Source organism: Lepidothrix coronata, unplaced genomic scaffold (genome assembly GCF_001604755.1).
Source record: "Lepidothrix coronata isolate B3197 unplaced genomic scaffold, Lepidothrix_coronata-1.0 Scaffold36, whole genome shotgun sequence".
Taxonomy (NCBI): Eukaryota; Metazoa; Chordata; class Aves; order Passeriformes; family Pipridae; genus Lepidothrix; species Lepidothrix coronata.
This window is the reverse complement of record NW_016690216.1, coordinates 3,891,281-3,907,499: the sequence shown is the minus strand read 5'-3', so window position 1 is coordinate 3,907,499 and position 16,219 is coordinate 3,891,281. Positions and strand designations below refer to the sequence as shown.

Genomic DNA, 16,219 nt, shown 5'->3' with positions numbered 1-16,219 from the left:
TGTATAGGGGAGAGATAAGAAATAGGCATTGTTGTGGATGACATTTGACATAATTTTCCTGAATAAGTTTATTGACTAATAGAGCTTCCAAAAGTTTTCTAAGTAGAACTAGTCTAACAAAAAAAATCTAAATAATGACATCTGATTTCATATTTTCTGATTTTTTTACCTTTTAAAGTAATTGAAAGTGGTAAAAATCAGAACACTGAAAAAATGAAGATAATGTTTTTAATGGAAAAAACAGTCCATTTTTATGCCAAAAAAAAAAAAAATCCTAGTCTCTTCCTGTAAGCTGTTCTTATTTTTCATCTAGCTGTACTCCTGGGATGATGATTTGTTGTTGCTTTCTTATGCTTAGAGTGTAGAGTAGCTGCCAGATATTGATGTTGATGATAGCAGTCATCATACCTACCATTTTATTTCATTTGTCCCAGGTGGAGAACAGTTTTTTAAAAATATTTGTGCTGGGGGAAGAGCAATGCACTAAACATACCTTAGAAATTATCTAAGCAAATGATCACAGTGGTCCATGTATTCCCATTTCATTGAGCAGGATTACCTTCTCTGTGCAGAATCCTTATTACATGGAGTTGTTTTTCCGTGAAGCTTATATTTTATGATGAACGGAAGAGAAACTTATTTAATTTCCTTTTTGTTTTCTTTTTCACTTAACTATGTCATCAGGAGCAGCTGAAGCTCAAGTGTACTTCTACTTTTTTATGCTTCCAGCTAGATTCAGAAGCTCTCTTCAGTGAAACAATATAATTGGCTTTAGTGATTGGAAACAACAAATTGTTTGCAGCTATTCCTTTAGCCCTTTCAAAAAGAAACCCCTCCTGTCTGCAGGAATTAATATTATGGGGCCAGGAAACTGGAAGAAAATATTGCTCACTAAGTAGACTTGATAATAAAATAGGATAGAATATAGTCTGTCCTACGAAGTAAGATGGACAAATATCCATGTAGATTTATACTTTTCTCTAGATGTACTTGATATTTAAGAGGCATGAAAAAATACTGTCAGTGAATCACCATTGGCAAAAATGAGGGAAAAAGCCCTAAGAGCATAGTATACAGAAGTGTATTTTGTCCAAATGTAAATTTTCCCACAGGAAAACTTGCATTCTGCTTGAAGTAATGCTGCTCATGTTGCTGAAATTGAAGACCGTGCCATCTTTAAGATTTAACGAAGTCGGTGTCGATCTTTTCTCACACAAGCAATAAGACAAGAGGGAATGACCTCAAGTTGTGAAAGGGGAGGTTTAGACTGAATATTAGGAAAAATTTTCTCACCTAAAAGGTTACCAAGCATTGGAACAGGCTGCTCAAGAAGTGGTTGAGTCACCATTCCTGGTGGTTTTTAAAAGACTTGTAGATGTGGCGCTCAGGGATGTGGTTTAGAGGTGGACTGGGAAGTACTGGGTTAATGGTTCAAGTTGATGATCTTAAAGGTCTTTTCCAGCCTAAATGATTCTATGATTTCTGTGCCAGTGCTATGGTCAAGTACAATCAATATGAAAGCAAAACTCATTCATTCAAACTGCTGACAGAATGGTGATTAAAATTGAGTAAATCACATGAAGAGCCACATCCTTTATTCAGGGGCAGAATATCTGTCACGCACATAAATAATGCTAGGCTAGTGGGACACCTAAGGTTATGGAGAGTGCCGTGTAAAGCAACTTCTCTAGTGATGCTTAACAGCAATTTAAAACCACTGTCAATTCAGACATCTGCATGTGACTCTTTTTCCAAAAAAGTGAACTGATGTGAGGGCCTGGAAGACAGACTAGGCTAGGGAGATCGAACTAATCTATCTCTGTTGTTAAAAGTGGATTTTCAGAAATACCTTCTTTTGAGTGTGCTGTCCTTCATTAACCTAAAGTCTTTCTGAACTGCTGTGAATATGTGTCTAGTATTACAGAAATCAATACCTTGGCAATCCTGAGTTGCTGAGCTGTTCTGGCTTTATTGATATGGGCCATAGAGGTCTAAAGGAGAATGCAGACAGGTTCTTATTCTTGACATAAGAAGGCAGCTGATTCCTCAACAAACACATGGATTGGTGTTTGCCATAAGAGGTGTCATACATTTGTAGGTGCAGCAGGGAACATTCATGCTGACTGCTGCAGAAGTGTAACATCCACACAGTTCGGAAGTCCAAACTGTAAATAGTTCAAGTTACTTATTTTTAATGGAGTAATGGGTGTCTCCAATGAGATGATCAGAGCCCTTATGTCAGATGTCTAAAATACCTAATGTAAACAGCTCCTAAATCAGCTAATCTCACTTCCTGTAAACAAAGGACTATGTCATTCTTTTCTCAGAAAATGGATTAAAGGGGACATTTATTACAGTGCCTAGTATAATTGCAAAGGCTTAAAAATGTCCATCTTTTTCTCTGTAGATTATACCTATAACATTTTAAGGTTGACTGTGCCCAAATTCAACTTCTAATTGTTGGGCAAGATAAATCTTTATCTGAAACACTTCTCCCCATTATGTCTACCACATATTCCACTGTCAGATACCCATGTGTGCACAGCAGTAAGTGGCTTCTCAGTGTTTCTTCAATACGAGGCTCAAGAAGTTTAAGTCAAAAAGCTTGTCTTTTTAGAACCGAAATTATTCTGTGGTGCTGACATTTCTCTTTCCTTCTTGAGATGTAGATGAGCTGGGCATTGTTCCATTAGTGGTTTTATGGATGCTGGATTATGTAGTACAGCAAGAACAAATTCCCTAGTTTATACTTGATTTTCATCTCTACATGTATTATCACATTAAGATGTAAGATCACATTAACCCTTCCTTTTGCATCAGTATGTGAGTTTAACCAGCATGATATTGTATTCCTTCTGTGTTATTTTCCATGCCCATCTCCCACACTGCCTATATTTTTGTGTTTCCTAGTGTTCTGTTTTGGCGCACTTAAACACAGTGGGGTTTGGAGTTGTTATCGTTGAACTTCGTGTTACAGTAAACTGTAGATTACAGTAACTTAAGGTTACAGTAAATTGTCCTTGAGGGTTTTTAAGAATTCAGAAGTTGTGTGATCTGCCCACTCTACCATAATATGTTTTAGCTTGTGTTCAGACATTCTAAAAGTAAAATACTAAACAACCAAAAACTAACTCCTAATGTAAAATGCACATATCAACCCTTTTCTTTGATGTCTTCTGCATCAAGCTTTGAAATGTATCAGAGAGTTAGCTTTTAATCCATTTTTATGTACTTTATTAATTCCATGTAATTTATGCTGTTGTTTAATTACATCGCCAGAGGGTGCAAAATCAGAAGCCTTGAAAATAGTCCAAGTATGTTAAATCAAGGCAAACTAGATAAGGTATAGGACCCATAATCTTTATATGTGTATGAAGTGTCTGGCAAAATACTTTGTTAAAGCATGATGCCTGGCACAATATACTGTGAGCCTATAAATCTTTATGGATGAAGACCCAGTTTATTTATGCCTAAGACTAATATACTACTTACCAGTCATTATCCCCGGGTTATTTTTTCAAGTACTGAAAACAGGTTGGCCATTTGCCGGTTGTACGAAATTTCCTCAGTTTTTCAGGAGTCGTTAATTGAAGGTTAGTATTTTTTCAGTTCTTGTAATATGAGTTAAGACTGAAAAATATGAGAAATGCATTTAGGCTGTGAAGGAGGAGTTTTCAGAAGCAAAATCCATTAGGCAAGATGATGCGGATCGATGTACCAGCAGTGTGTTTGCATGATAGATCTGCTTATGCTTCACTACATCAGACTTCACTGGTAGTACCAAGGTAGTCTAGTTCCTGAGTGAAGTCAGTTCATGAAGAAGGAGTGGCTGGTTGAGATTAAAATTTAGCAAAGCACAAAGAAGATTGATGAAGTAAAGCACTTAAAATTGAGTTCAGACTCCTTAATTGAGGACATAAATCTCATTTTGTTATTTAAGTCTGTAGTTTAGGAGGACTTTAGGTTTCTCACTGACATGAAGTGCTTGTGTTGCATTATCTGTAAGTCCATCTTTTTCCTCTCTGTTTCTCAGAGATTCCCATTTCTTGCTGGTATTCAGTGACCTACCCTCAATCCTGAGCTGTATTACAGCAATGAGTTGTTGAGAGTGATGAAGCCAAGAGTTCCTAGGTAGCTCTACATAGTTATGCATGTATGTATTTTTATTCCTACCAAAGCAGAATATTGTTTTTCATGCAGTATTATCACTGAAATGAGCTGAGGAGGATGGTTAGCACACTTGATAAATGACACTCTCTCTTGCAATGTTAAAAAGTGCAGAGATGCTAGATAATTCCTGAACATTCATTATTGATATATAATATTAGAAGAATATGGAAATAAAATGGGGACAAGGAGAAAATTAAACTACCAAAGAACTTTGCTTAAAGTTTTCCTCTTCCTCTCAGCTCCTCTTTTCATGGAAATGCTATGGATCTCTGTACTAATTTTACCAGAACTTGGTTTTGCAGAATTGAGCCTCTGACAGATAGAAACAAATATAAAAATGTTAGAAAGTTTCGTACCTGGAAGAAAAACCCCGACAGTGTGTTCTCTGCTTTCTGGAAAAATCACTGCATTTTAGAGTTTAGGAAGGTGGGATTGTGTTTAGAGAATTCCAGTTTCAAAAAGGATGATAATGGGTAGTAACCCACAATAGTTAGTGTTAACAGACAAACCTGATAGCTGTCATTAATAAACTATATCTCTGAGAACTTCTTGTAGGTTTTACTGATTTTTTTTTTTTGCTTTACAATATAGAAATCTGTTCATAAGTAACATTTTAAATATTAATGGTTTAGGATAATTTGATAGCATAATTTGGTTTCATATACTGAGCAAATAGAAAGCAAAATTATTTTTATAATTTTGAGAAATAGGAAACAAGCTCCTGGAAAGCTTTATGCTGGAATCACTATGTTTAATAAAATCTGAAAAATGAAACAGAGTAAACATATGTTGCTTACATTTTTAGTTGACTCTGAATGAGGCATCATTACAAGTGCATTGAAGGATACCATGGAAATACAAAATAATCTGGAGGGTAATGGACAGTTCTAAATGGGTTTTAAATTTAGATAAACATTACATAATGCATTCCAGGCACACGGCATTATATATAAGCATTGTTGCTGCAGAATGGGAGATAATACTGCTTAAGCTCTTCAGCCCTCAGTACTCCTCCTTCAAGTCATTTTTCGCATATAAGTAGCTAGAAATCTGATCACAGTATTGCTGGAAGGGGAGACTGCTTGTAGGGAGCCTCGGGCTCTGTGCTTGTAATTTTTGAGTGTAATTAAGATGATGTGTCCGTGTTTACCTACCCAACCAAGCACAGAAAAGAAAGGTCTCAGTAAAGAACAGTTGTCCCACAGTCTAGAAAGCTTAAGCTTCTTTCAGAATCAGACCCTGATATGAGTCTGAATACAGTTTCTCACAATACCAAAGTTACTCAGTTAGCCATTGGTCCTCCAACCCTCCATCAGTGACAACAGAGAATGATAAATATAGGGACTCCACATGCTGCCACATGGTATTAAGACTCTGCATGAGCTATAGGTACATGTTCCTCCTTAATGTAAATACGGTTTGATTGCTGACACACGTAACACTTAATTTTGCCCCTGCCTTGATTGAATTTACCACCACTGTGGACTCATTACTGAAGTGATAGGTTGTCCCTCTAAATATGAATTGGTTTTGGTAAATAATTTTTATATTGCTTTATTTGAAAGCTTTCAAACATGTGCTTGAGACATCACGTGGAATGTTAATGGTATGATGACACTTTCAAGTAGAAATACATGGAAAACCACACGGTAATTCACAAGTTAGTAGTGTGTATTCGCTATTACAGTTACTAAGAATGAATTTTACAAAGAACTGCCTGTTCACCTAAAATAAAAAAATTCGTTAAAGGTCCTTTGCTGTGGATTAGAACCTGAATGAAGCATTGCAAAGCAAGTCACTTGTTTTCCTGTACTGCTTTGCAGTCTGCTTTGCTGCCCACTTTCCTGCATAATTTCTGTTTTGCTGCTGAAACGTCAGATCGATCCTTCCTGGAAAATGTGTGGAACAAGATGAAAAGCCTGCTGCAATCTTTTTCTTGGCTGGGGGAGAGGAAAGGAGACATTTTGAGTTTTGCTTTCAAAAGTTCTCTTAAAGATCTCTTGTCTTGGCAAATGATGTAGAGTTCTCTGGGGAAAAAAAGTAGAAGGTGGTCATTCATATGTGGGTCATTTTTACATGATATATCATAGACTTAAATTTCCGTGAATAATTGCTGATAACAAACAAAACTTCAAGACTTTACAGTGACAAAATTGCTCCAGAAATGAAAGGTAAAGAAGGCTTTCCCAAACTGTGTGAAGCATAAATGGAGCAAATGGATTCAATTTCTGCTTTGATAGTTCTCCTTTATAAACATTGTCATTCAAAACTAATATATTTCTTCATAGTTTCTGATAATAAAAGTCTGATAGTGTGGTGGTCAGTGCAAGGCAAAATAAAGCAAGTACAGACAAAATGTAGTGTCACGCAGCAGTAATTGTAAGCAAGTAATTTCAAAAATACAGAGAAATCAAGTGTGGAAGTCAGAATAAAAAGACTCAGGAAATTAAATAGCAACAGAAAAATTATTTAAGTCTGACACTTAAAAATAAGTGTGCAGGAAATGAGAAAAAATGTCTGAAGATACAGTTGCAAATTGAGATGATAAAGGACACATTGCTGAAGTTAGCCAGTAAAGCATCCAAATGCCAAGGTGATAACTAGCAAGCAATGCAAATAATGAAGAGCCTGCATTCACAGGCGAAGCGCATTGCTGCTGTTCTGTGGAAAAGGATCATCTCTGCTGCTTTCTCCTGTTCTTTCACTTTTGCCATTTGTCATCGACGATGCTTGTTGAAGAGGCTGTTGGGAAAGTGTCTCCGCACTGCCATGTGCACACACTCCTGTTTGGCTGGTTGAAGGCCTGCTCAGGAGCATAAACGTTGTTCTTGTGCCTTACCCTCCTGTGCCTGGTTAGTTCCTCTTGCTGCGTCATCTCTCAGCACAGCACTGAGACTGCTCCAGTGTGTTACTGGGACATGCCTTGGCAGTGTTCACTTCTGAACAGTCGCTCCTGTTCTGGTCTGCTGGAACTCCTGACTGTGAGGACAAAAGGGGCAGAATAGCAGGAAGTGCAAGTTGAAAAAAAGAGGTGTGAGAGAAGGCAGCCAAGGAAAGCCATGCTCATTTACCTTCTGTTCCCTTGGCTTCATCCTGTTGCGACTTGCTTTGCCCAGCTTCATGTAACAAAGTTACATGAGCTTTTTACTCATGTCACCATTTAATTCCTTTACTAATTCATACTGTATAATGGAACAGGATGTGTGATTTGCTTCTTGGATATAATAATATAGAAAATTCACAGACATCAGTAAATAAATGTATTATCCTGGCAGTATGTCTTCCTGGTACTGGTCATTTAGTATATGAGGTTTTAAAATGTCTGTTGTAGCAGTAGCAGTAGTGTTAGACTATTTTTATATGGGAGTAGTCTGGTTGTTCTTTCATCACAAAAAGATGAGCAGTGTCTAGTTTATCTATGTGCAGACTACATTATTGTCTCACAAAACAATGTCCCAGTGCTAGGATTGCTTCATTAAGTTTATGCTACATAGACATAATTATGCAGGAGCTAAGAATAGCTCATCTAATTGAAAATAATGATTATAGAGAAAGAACGGGTTTGATAGCTGTTACTAAGCAAGCACATACCATACACCCATTCATGAACTGCACAGAACACATATGGGATTATACGGTGTGTTTGTTATTATTAACAGTTTCTTTCCCCCATCCTAAATACAAATTGAAGGTGTTACAGCTTATTTGTTCATTATCTTTTTTTCTCACAGACCGAGAGGGACCCGGAAGAAGGCAGCATAAGCTGATATTTATCCAGTAAATTATGACAAGCTAAGCTTTGAAATAACATTCAACATTTATCCACACACACATTTTAGGAAGGATGTAACTTAAATAAATCTTCTCCAGGCACCACAGATGAAACTGTCTATGTGGTTTTTTTATGACTGTGTTTATACTAGTACCCTAAGGGATTAAACATCCTTTTAGAAATGCAAAGTCTGCCGTTCTGTTAGTCTCTTGATGCTCATTCTGGTTAATGCTAACTTTTAATTCTTACTTTGTCTAAAACACATAGAACTCTTCTTTATTTTTTGAAAATAAAACTGAATTTTTACGATGAAGTTGTTGAAAGTTTTAATTTATTTGATTGCTGTTGATTATTATCACCAGGCACACAGGATAAAAGTTGGTGCTACTGTTGTTCTCTTAAATAATTATTTTCTTACTTCAGTGTCAGTTTTCTACTAGAATGTTACGAGAAAAGGGATGAGATCATGAAATTTAATGTATCTGGTTTAGGAAGGTTATTAATATCTCTAGAGTCTCAAAAAATTCTGCTAGTTTGCTGTGTTTAGCTTTCCCTCTGTTTTAACGAACCATTTCATAGCTCTAGGCTGTGTGCTAATGTTGTGGAGGCACAGAGAGATCACTGCCATCAGGAATTTTTAAACAGATGACTGTTTGGAAAATGAAGTGGTGAGAGAAGATGGGACAAACCTAGATGCAAACCTGCAGTAACACAACTATCGGTTTGCACAGTCTGGAATCAGAGGCCTTTGCACAAGCTGTTCTTGAGGCTTTTTAAGAAATAGCAAAAGGAAAAAATGGAAGCAAAGGGCAGATTACTTTACCAGAGTATTCCAAACTGTTGTCTTGACTTCTGAAAAGTTGCCTTTTCAGATTGGTTTTGGATTTAAAATTCAGTGAGTTACAAGAATTTAAAACTGTTAATAAACTGTTGTTTATACAAATGCCTATTGAAGTGTCAAACACATTTTCTGTGCTATTTCTTTGCAACATGGTCTGACTGTAGAAGACATTTCCCATATTTTTGGGCCAACATACCTGAATTTTGCCCTTCAAAAGTTTTTACATGGCACCCAGCATTGAGCATTAACTTCGAAATGTTGTAAGGGTAGTAGCATTTGAACACCATGTATCCTGGTCTCACAAAAACCTGTTTAGGAGTCAGTGTGGTGGCTCAGTCTGACCTTCTGTATACTTTTGTGCACATTGTGGTAACGTGAAATTAAATCCTAACCCCAGATTTCTGTCAGATACTATATGTTTTTTGTAATTTTAATTATAAGCTTGGGCTGTAATTGTGTTCCTGCAAGTAAGTGTGATTCGAGGATGAGCAGGACTGAAGAGCTGAGAGGAACAGTGGTTTGATTCTGAAATACTTTGCTGATTCGCAGTTACTCACAAGTGGGCATAAGAGCACAGGATAGTGTATGATAGCTGAGGTCCTTTACTCTCACATTCTTGATGCAACTGATAAAAGACTACTTTGCATAAAAACTGTTTTCTACTTTGTACAGAACCGCACATGCAAGAGCTAAAGCTGATGCTGCGGATCAGGCTGCTCAGGCTGCTCGACAGGAATGTGATATTGCAAGAGCAGTTGCCAGAGAACTTTCACCAAATTTCTACCAACCAGGTAATTGTAGATTGGGGTTTTTTGTGGCTAATTGCTTTATTGCAGTGAAAAGATTTTGTGTTAAGTTAAAAGTGTTGATTTCATTTTGAATGTTATCATTTAAACGGAAATAATAGTCATCTCAGTCATGAGGAGTGCACATTGCTAAAGGAGATTTTGCTTTCAGTTTTTAATAATTTGCTTACTATAGCTTTGTATGAAAACAGTTGTGTGTTGAAAAGTACCAAGGATCTAACTTTGCCTCAGATTAATGGTTTATTCAGTATGGTGTCAAAGATAGACTTCAGAGAACATAAAAACATAAAACATAATTTTATAATGCATTTGTTAGTGGAAAGATCCTTAGCTTTTTTACTGTCCAGTGGAATTCTTGACGATCTGGGTTAGCTAAGGTCTGAATTTTGGTGAATGCTTGACCATTAGACATACATAATCTGTGGGGGAATCTTTCTCTGTTATGCCTGTGGTGCTCTGTGAAACATTAGTCCCCTATTCAAGATATAATAGAATTAGGTCTATCTCACTTTTATCAGCGTCGCAGCTCATTTTAATCTGTCACGTGGTTTGAAAAGTTGTTATAGAAAGAAGCAAAGCTGATTTTGCTTTGTTTTTCTGCTCTCTTTCCATGAAGCTAATATTTTTGAGTACTGCTCTTTAGCTTAAGATTGAATAGATAAAATGGAACTCCATTTGCCAATTTAATGTCTTTTCATGTCTGCCCTTTCTTTCACCTGTCAAATTGAGTTGAGTCATATCTTGTTATTACTTTTCAAGGACCTGCCAGCACTCATATGCTAATACAGATTATAGCTCTGAGATTCATTTTCACTTACTGTCATCTTCTGCATATCTTTGTTTCAGACATAACCTGCTTATTCTTAAATGTACCCATATAGTGAATGGAGGCTAATATCATGACCCACAAAATAAACACACAACAACATTCTTCAGCATTTTCTAAAAGTGCACCTATTCTCTTCAATTTTTATTTTAAATGACTACTGTATATAACTTGTTACTAAATCTTTACTGTCAGAAAGTTTAAAGAATACTCGTTTTTTTCTTTATTCCTAAGTACTTGTTTGTATTTTGGGGTTGGGAGAGTTGGGGCACTCTTTTTTTATTCATTTAGTGCATAAATCAAGGGTTGGCCACCTGATTAGAACCTCCATTCCCCTCGCCAGTCTTGCAAACTTTCTTTGTACACATCCTGATATAAATTCATCTTTCTTGAACATGGCAGTCCAGAACTGTAGGCAAAGTTCAAAAGAACTATTTCCAGTACTAGCTTTAAAACAGTATAAATATGTACCTTTCACTGCTGGAAATTACCTCAATACTACCTCCCCTGTTGATGTATATTAGTGACCCATACTTCTATAATAATCAAGTCTTTTTCTTTTTTCATTATTTCATTCTTCTATCAGCTGAAGAAGTTCCAATTTATAGCAGCAGGTCATCTTTCCAGTCATAAGTTAAGAAGTCATAGGTGTAGCCATGCAAAGAATTGAAGCATTTGGAAAGAAAGTATTTGAAAGCTTGCCAAACCCTTGAAATAAAGAAATGGCTGGAGCACTCGAGTGAAAATGCAAACATCTGATGGTGTGAAATTTGATGCCAAGAAATTGCCCAAATCAAGAATTTCTCAGATGTCTTTTTTTACTTCCTGCCACAGGAAATGAAGTAGCATTGCTGACAAATTGGCTGAGATTTGGGGAGAGAAGGTGTGGGATCTTATTTTCCTCTCATTTGAAACTTTTATTCCAATTACAGAAGAGAAGAATTTGTATCACCTCTGCAAATGCAGCTGGATATGTGTGCAGTGATGTAACAAAGCATTTCTTAAAGTTTACTTTGTTCTTTGTATGGAAACATCTCTCAGTTACTTAGCTACCTATCAAAAGATAAATACCTCTTCTGGAGTCTAAATTTTGAGTTTCCTAATTATTTTCAAGATAGCCAAATACAGCATGTTTGTATACACTTGAAAAAAATTGCTATTCCCATTGCTTAGGTAACTTGCAAAATGCCAAGATATTAACTAAATTTCGGTTTTCCCAAATAAGCTGCAGCAAACCACCGGGTTCACACATCATTGTGATAATTTCAAATACTATCATGTCTAAGATGTTTTCCAGACTCAGTTTACATGATGCCTTTTTCAGATACATTTCTTCTGTGTGGTACTAGTTAACCCTGAGACTCACTTGTCCACGCGTTTGTTTATGGATTTCCCAAGTCATGCCAAGACTTACTGGAGAGTGTTATCATTAGCTTTTGCCATTTATGGTAATAAAATAGATAAGTATTTTTAATTATTTACATTCACTCACACAAACAACAGTAAATAGCTGCTCTTTGAATAGCATTTTTCATGTGTTTAAATGAAAACAAGATAACCGTTATTGCTTCCTTATAGCAACTTCTTGGTTTTCCTCTGTTTCTTGAGCTTTATATTTTTTACAGTATCTTTATAAGTCTCTGTAAGTGCTACTAAAAGGTAATGGTAAGTTTTGTGTCTCAGTCTCTCAAGCTATAGTTAAGTGAAAACTTTCCATTGTACTAAATAGTCTTGAAAATAAGTTATGAGACAGTGTAATTTTTCTCTTATTTATTTAACTGCTTAGTATTTCAAACATGCTGTCAGCAGTAAATGTATGTAGTATATCAACAAGCCTCTTCAAACAAAGAGACAAAAAAAGTCAAATACAAATACCTCTCTGTAAACAACTGTGAATTTTTTTTTCTGTCTTAATGAGTGATTTCTGAATTACTTGCAGCCTAAGTCCATTGATAAAGCTCTTAAATTTTAGATTCTTAAAAAGCAACCTTCTGGGCCATATAGCCTAGTATTACACACAAATTGTAGTTACAGTGAATATTCGTAAGTCATTGTACCATGATAATTCATACTTTCCAATTACTTTCTCTCACGTTTCACTTTTATGTTCATTAAGACATTCATCAGAAGCTGCCAAGATGTTCTAGCTTTGTAATGTAGTTAAAAGGAGACTAAAAGGAGAACAAAGCAGTAGAAAGTAAAGTGGCATCCAGCATTTAAGCATAATAATGTCAGTAATTAGGTACTCTAGAAATCTTGAGATTCAGGTTTCGAAGTGATTGATTGCCTTAGTGTTTGCATATGAGTAAAGCCAAGTATGATTGAAAAGGTCAGAGCCATGGTATAAAGAGTTATAAGGCTGCAGGGAGATGTTTTCCCTGAGTTTGTTCATGCTAGTCTTAGGCAAGACCCTGCTTCTACTTTCGTTGTACAGAGATTTGTCCTAGTGATTAATAATTATGAGGATTCATATCTTTTCAGAGCCCTATACACAAGGCTATACATTTTGTAGATTTAACAAATGTTGCAGTCTTTACAGAGGCCATATTTTGCAGGCCTTTTTATCAACAAATAAAATGAATTTTGAGAAATCCCAGCTCTGACCTGTTTGTTTTCTCCAGGCATCACAAAACTTGTAGATGTGTCAAAAGAGAGCATACCAGGACAGAAACAAATGAAACCTGAGTCATAGCCTCATTCAAGGGAGTCATCCAGGGACAGTTTGAGATTTGTTTTTGCTTAGAGAAAAAATAAATGCTGTTTTGTGTCTCTTGTTAAAATGTAGAGAATAGCAAATGACTAATGGGAGTGCTGTATCAAAGGTCTAACAGAAAAGAAAGGATTTTGTACACCCAGTAAAAAGGAGGAGTATTGTTCTAATATTGCACAAGGTTAGAAGATGTTTTGACTTACACATTCATTCTAAATTCCACAGACCATCTCTCAGATATAGTCTTGTAAACACATTATCAGGAGGTAAACTGAAGTATGAACTGTACAGACTGGACAGCTAAGCCATAATTGTCTGTGTGCATGTATATCCTGCAGCAAATGGATACTGCTCTTTCATTCAGTTTGAATGAATAACATTTGATTAAATGAAAGAAGGGTGAAACTACTTTGCTGCAGGGTAAGAACCGTCTGGGCACTTTACCACAGAGGAATTAAGGTCTGGAAATTCAGATCTGAATTGTTTTCTGGCAGATTATATGTCAGGCTAGCCAGCTGCCAGATGAACATACATGGATCACCAAAACAATTCATCCAGCTTTTGATCTCCTAAACAAGGCATGAGAGAAATCAAGGAGCAGTTTATCAAACTAAAGCTGTCTAAAGAGATGGACAGAATTTTTTCAGGTGAAATACATAGCAAATATTTTCTAATGATAAGAATAAGAATTTAGCAGGTTTTACCATTATTTTTTATTATAATGTTTGGTTACTCTTAAAGCATCACTATTAACATGCTGAACATTTCTAGTTTCAGAAATAAGCATTTTAAGTTTATGATAAGGCCATTTGTAATGGCCTCTGATGCCTCAAAGAGCAACTGTGGTTTACATTCTCTTTTGACCAGTGGTGGATGTCTGTAGCCTCAGAAAAAAACACATCCTTCCCATCTTCCTCCTCTCTGTCATCGCCACCTCCTCCAGTTCTCAAAATGCAAACTCCATATGGACAGCAAAGAGAGATTTCTGGCTGATGCTAATTAACTAGAATGTCCTGGCTAAATGCATATGGGCCAGACCAGATATTTGTATTTAAAAAACCAATTACAATGAGCATTTTGCCTGAAAAGTTACCAGCCATGCCATCAGTTTGTGCCTTAGAGCATACGCTCACTACTCTTAGTCATACAAAAGCCTGTTCATTTTCTGAATTTAGTCTACATATGACTTCATCATCCGCACACAACTGTTGTTGCAATTCTTGCTATGCCATTTTTTCTCTACAATTTATTGCTTCCATTCTCTTTCTGCAGAACTCTGGAGAAGCCATAGCCTATAGACATATCCTGATACACTTCTGTTGTATCCAGTAGTAAAGAAAGAAGGTGCCTTTCTTTTTATAACCCTTGTTATACCAGTCTTCACAGCTTGCCTTCCAGATTTATCACCAGTCTCACCAAGCCCTATGTACAGATGGCCCCACCCTTTCCTCTTGCCCAGTGTGAGGTCCATCCAGCTTGCTGGCAGTTTGCACCCATCCTGCCACATTGCCATACACACATGCTGGTTCAACCCACTCCACAGCATTCCTGCATGCATCTGGAACAAGAAAGCGTGCCTGGGAGAAGGCAAAGCAAAGAGAGTTTGCAAAGGCTTACTCTTAATTCTTCAGGATGCTTTCTCAATCTCTCCAAGATACTTCTGAGTCACATAATCAAATGATTTGCTTAGGAAAAAATGTGCATAATTAGTTTTGAGCAAATTAACTTTTAAAACTAATAACAGAGAACCAGTTTCCTGTAGAGAGATAAAGCTGCTACAATCACTGTAATTTTCACGGGCTTGCATTAAGTACTGAGCTAGTTAATTTGCATCTAGATGAAACTTGTTGCCTAGTAAAGGCTACAGCATCTGTCTGTGAAAGCTGTCTAGAAGCCTGGACTAACTTCAGTGCTGTCTTGGCTATGTTGCTATCTTGAAGTAACTTCTGGAATTCTAGCCTAGGTATACCTATCTAATCTGACACCACGAGTGTGTTAATTACAGGTGTAATCTGGGAGAAAGAAGTCAGTGCTACCTTAGAGTTTTAATTACCTCCTTTCTCCTGTTAAAAATTATTCATTTGCTCTGAAAAAGAACCAGGACATAGAACCTGCCCACTGTTGGCCTGCTCCAGTGAATTTCTATATTGGTCTGTCACGGTGTCCAGCCAAGGACAAGATGAAGTAGGGTCTATCACGTGGGACTATTATCACAGTGTCAACATTTCCATTATAAATCCTATTTATAACTGTGTCATAAATATTTGTTCCATGTTGAAATTCAGCTAACAAAGTCTGTACTGAGAACTTTCCTTACAGTGCTAATTTTCACTAAAGTATGCTGATCTATTCTGAAAGGATTTTATTATACTAGTGAAGGTTTAAATTATGTTATAAAAGGCTAGGTTTCTCCTGTTATGTTTTTAACACAATGTGGACTATTAGAGAAAAATAACCTTTGCAGCTGCATTCTATGTTCGTTAGGGCCACAGAAATCTTTTATTCCAAGAAAGTGTGCAAAATTTAAGAATTACTTGAAAGTAGAGAGATGTAGAGATCTGAAAAAGAAAGATCTTATTCACATTATAGACCTGAGTAATGTAATGTAGTATTGTTCAGTATGACATAGAAGACCATGCTGAGAATTTAGAGAAGATGAAGATTTCTACCTACTAGTTTTGTAGCAGTTATTCACTCAGATCATAATTTGAACAGGAGTCAAACCTGAAACTGAAACACAGCCAGCATGGAATTGGTAGTTGAATTTTTTTGTATGGTGAGATTAAACAGGATAAAGATTGTAAAAAGACAAGGTAGAGAGATGAAGAACAGAATAATGGGAGATTATTTTCCTTGAAAGTATAGTTTAAAAATGAACGAAAAATAAGGGTCAAGTAAAAGAATAAATCACAGATGTTAACAGGGGAGAATTGTTCCAGAAGAGGAGAATGACCATCTGTGTCAAAGGAGTATGAGAATAGAGCACTGATACTGAGATGTGACTAAGAAAATCACGGAGGCTCCTCAAAAGTATCAGATGAAGAGCAGAAAGTATTTTGTCAGAAGCAGTCGCCAAACTGTGAAGATAGATTTG

General features: G+C 36.4%; 1 protein-coding gene across 3 annotated transcripts in view; it reads left to right on the top strand.

Annotated features, from left to right (window-relative positions):
• The window catches only part of JPH1 (junctophilin 1), an 83,154-nt gene that overhangs the window by 45,980 nt on the left and 20,955 nt on the right, over positions 1–16,219 (top strand). For all 3 annotated transcript variants that reach the window (XM_017812449.1, XM_017812448.1, XM_017812447.1), the window contains exon 3: positions 9,456–9,574. In XM_017812449.1, coding sequence (XP_017667938.1) covers positions 9,456–9,574 — 119 coding nt within the window. The remainder of the gene's footprint in view (positions 1–9,455; positions 9,575–16,219) is intronic.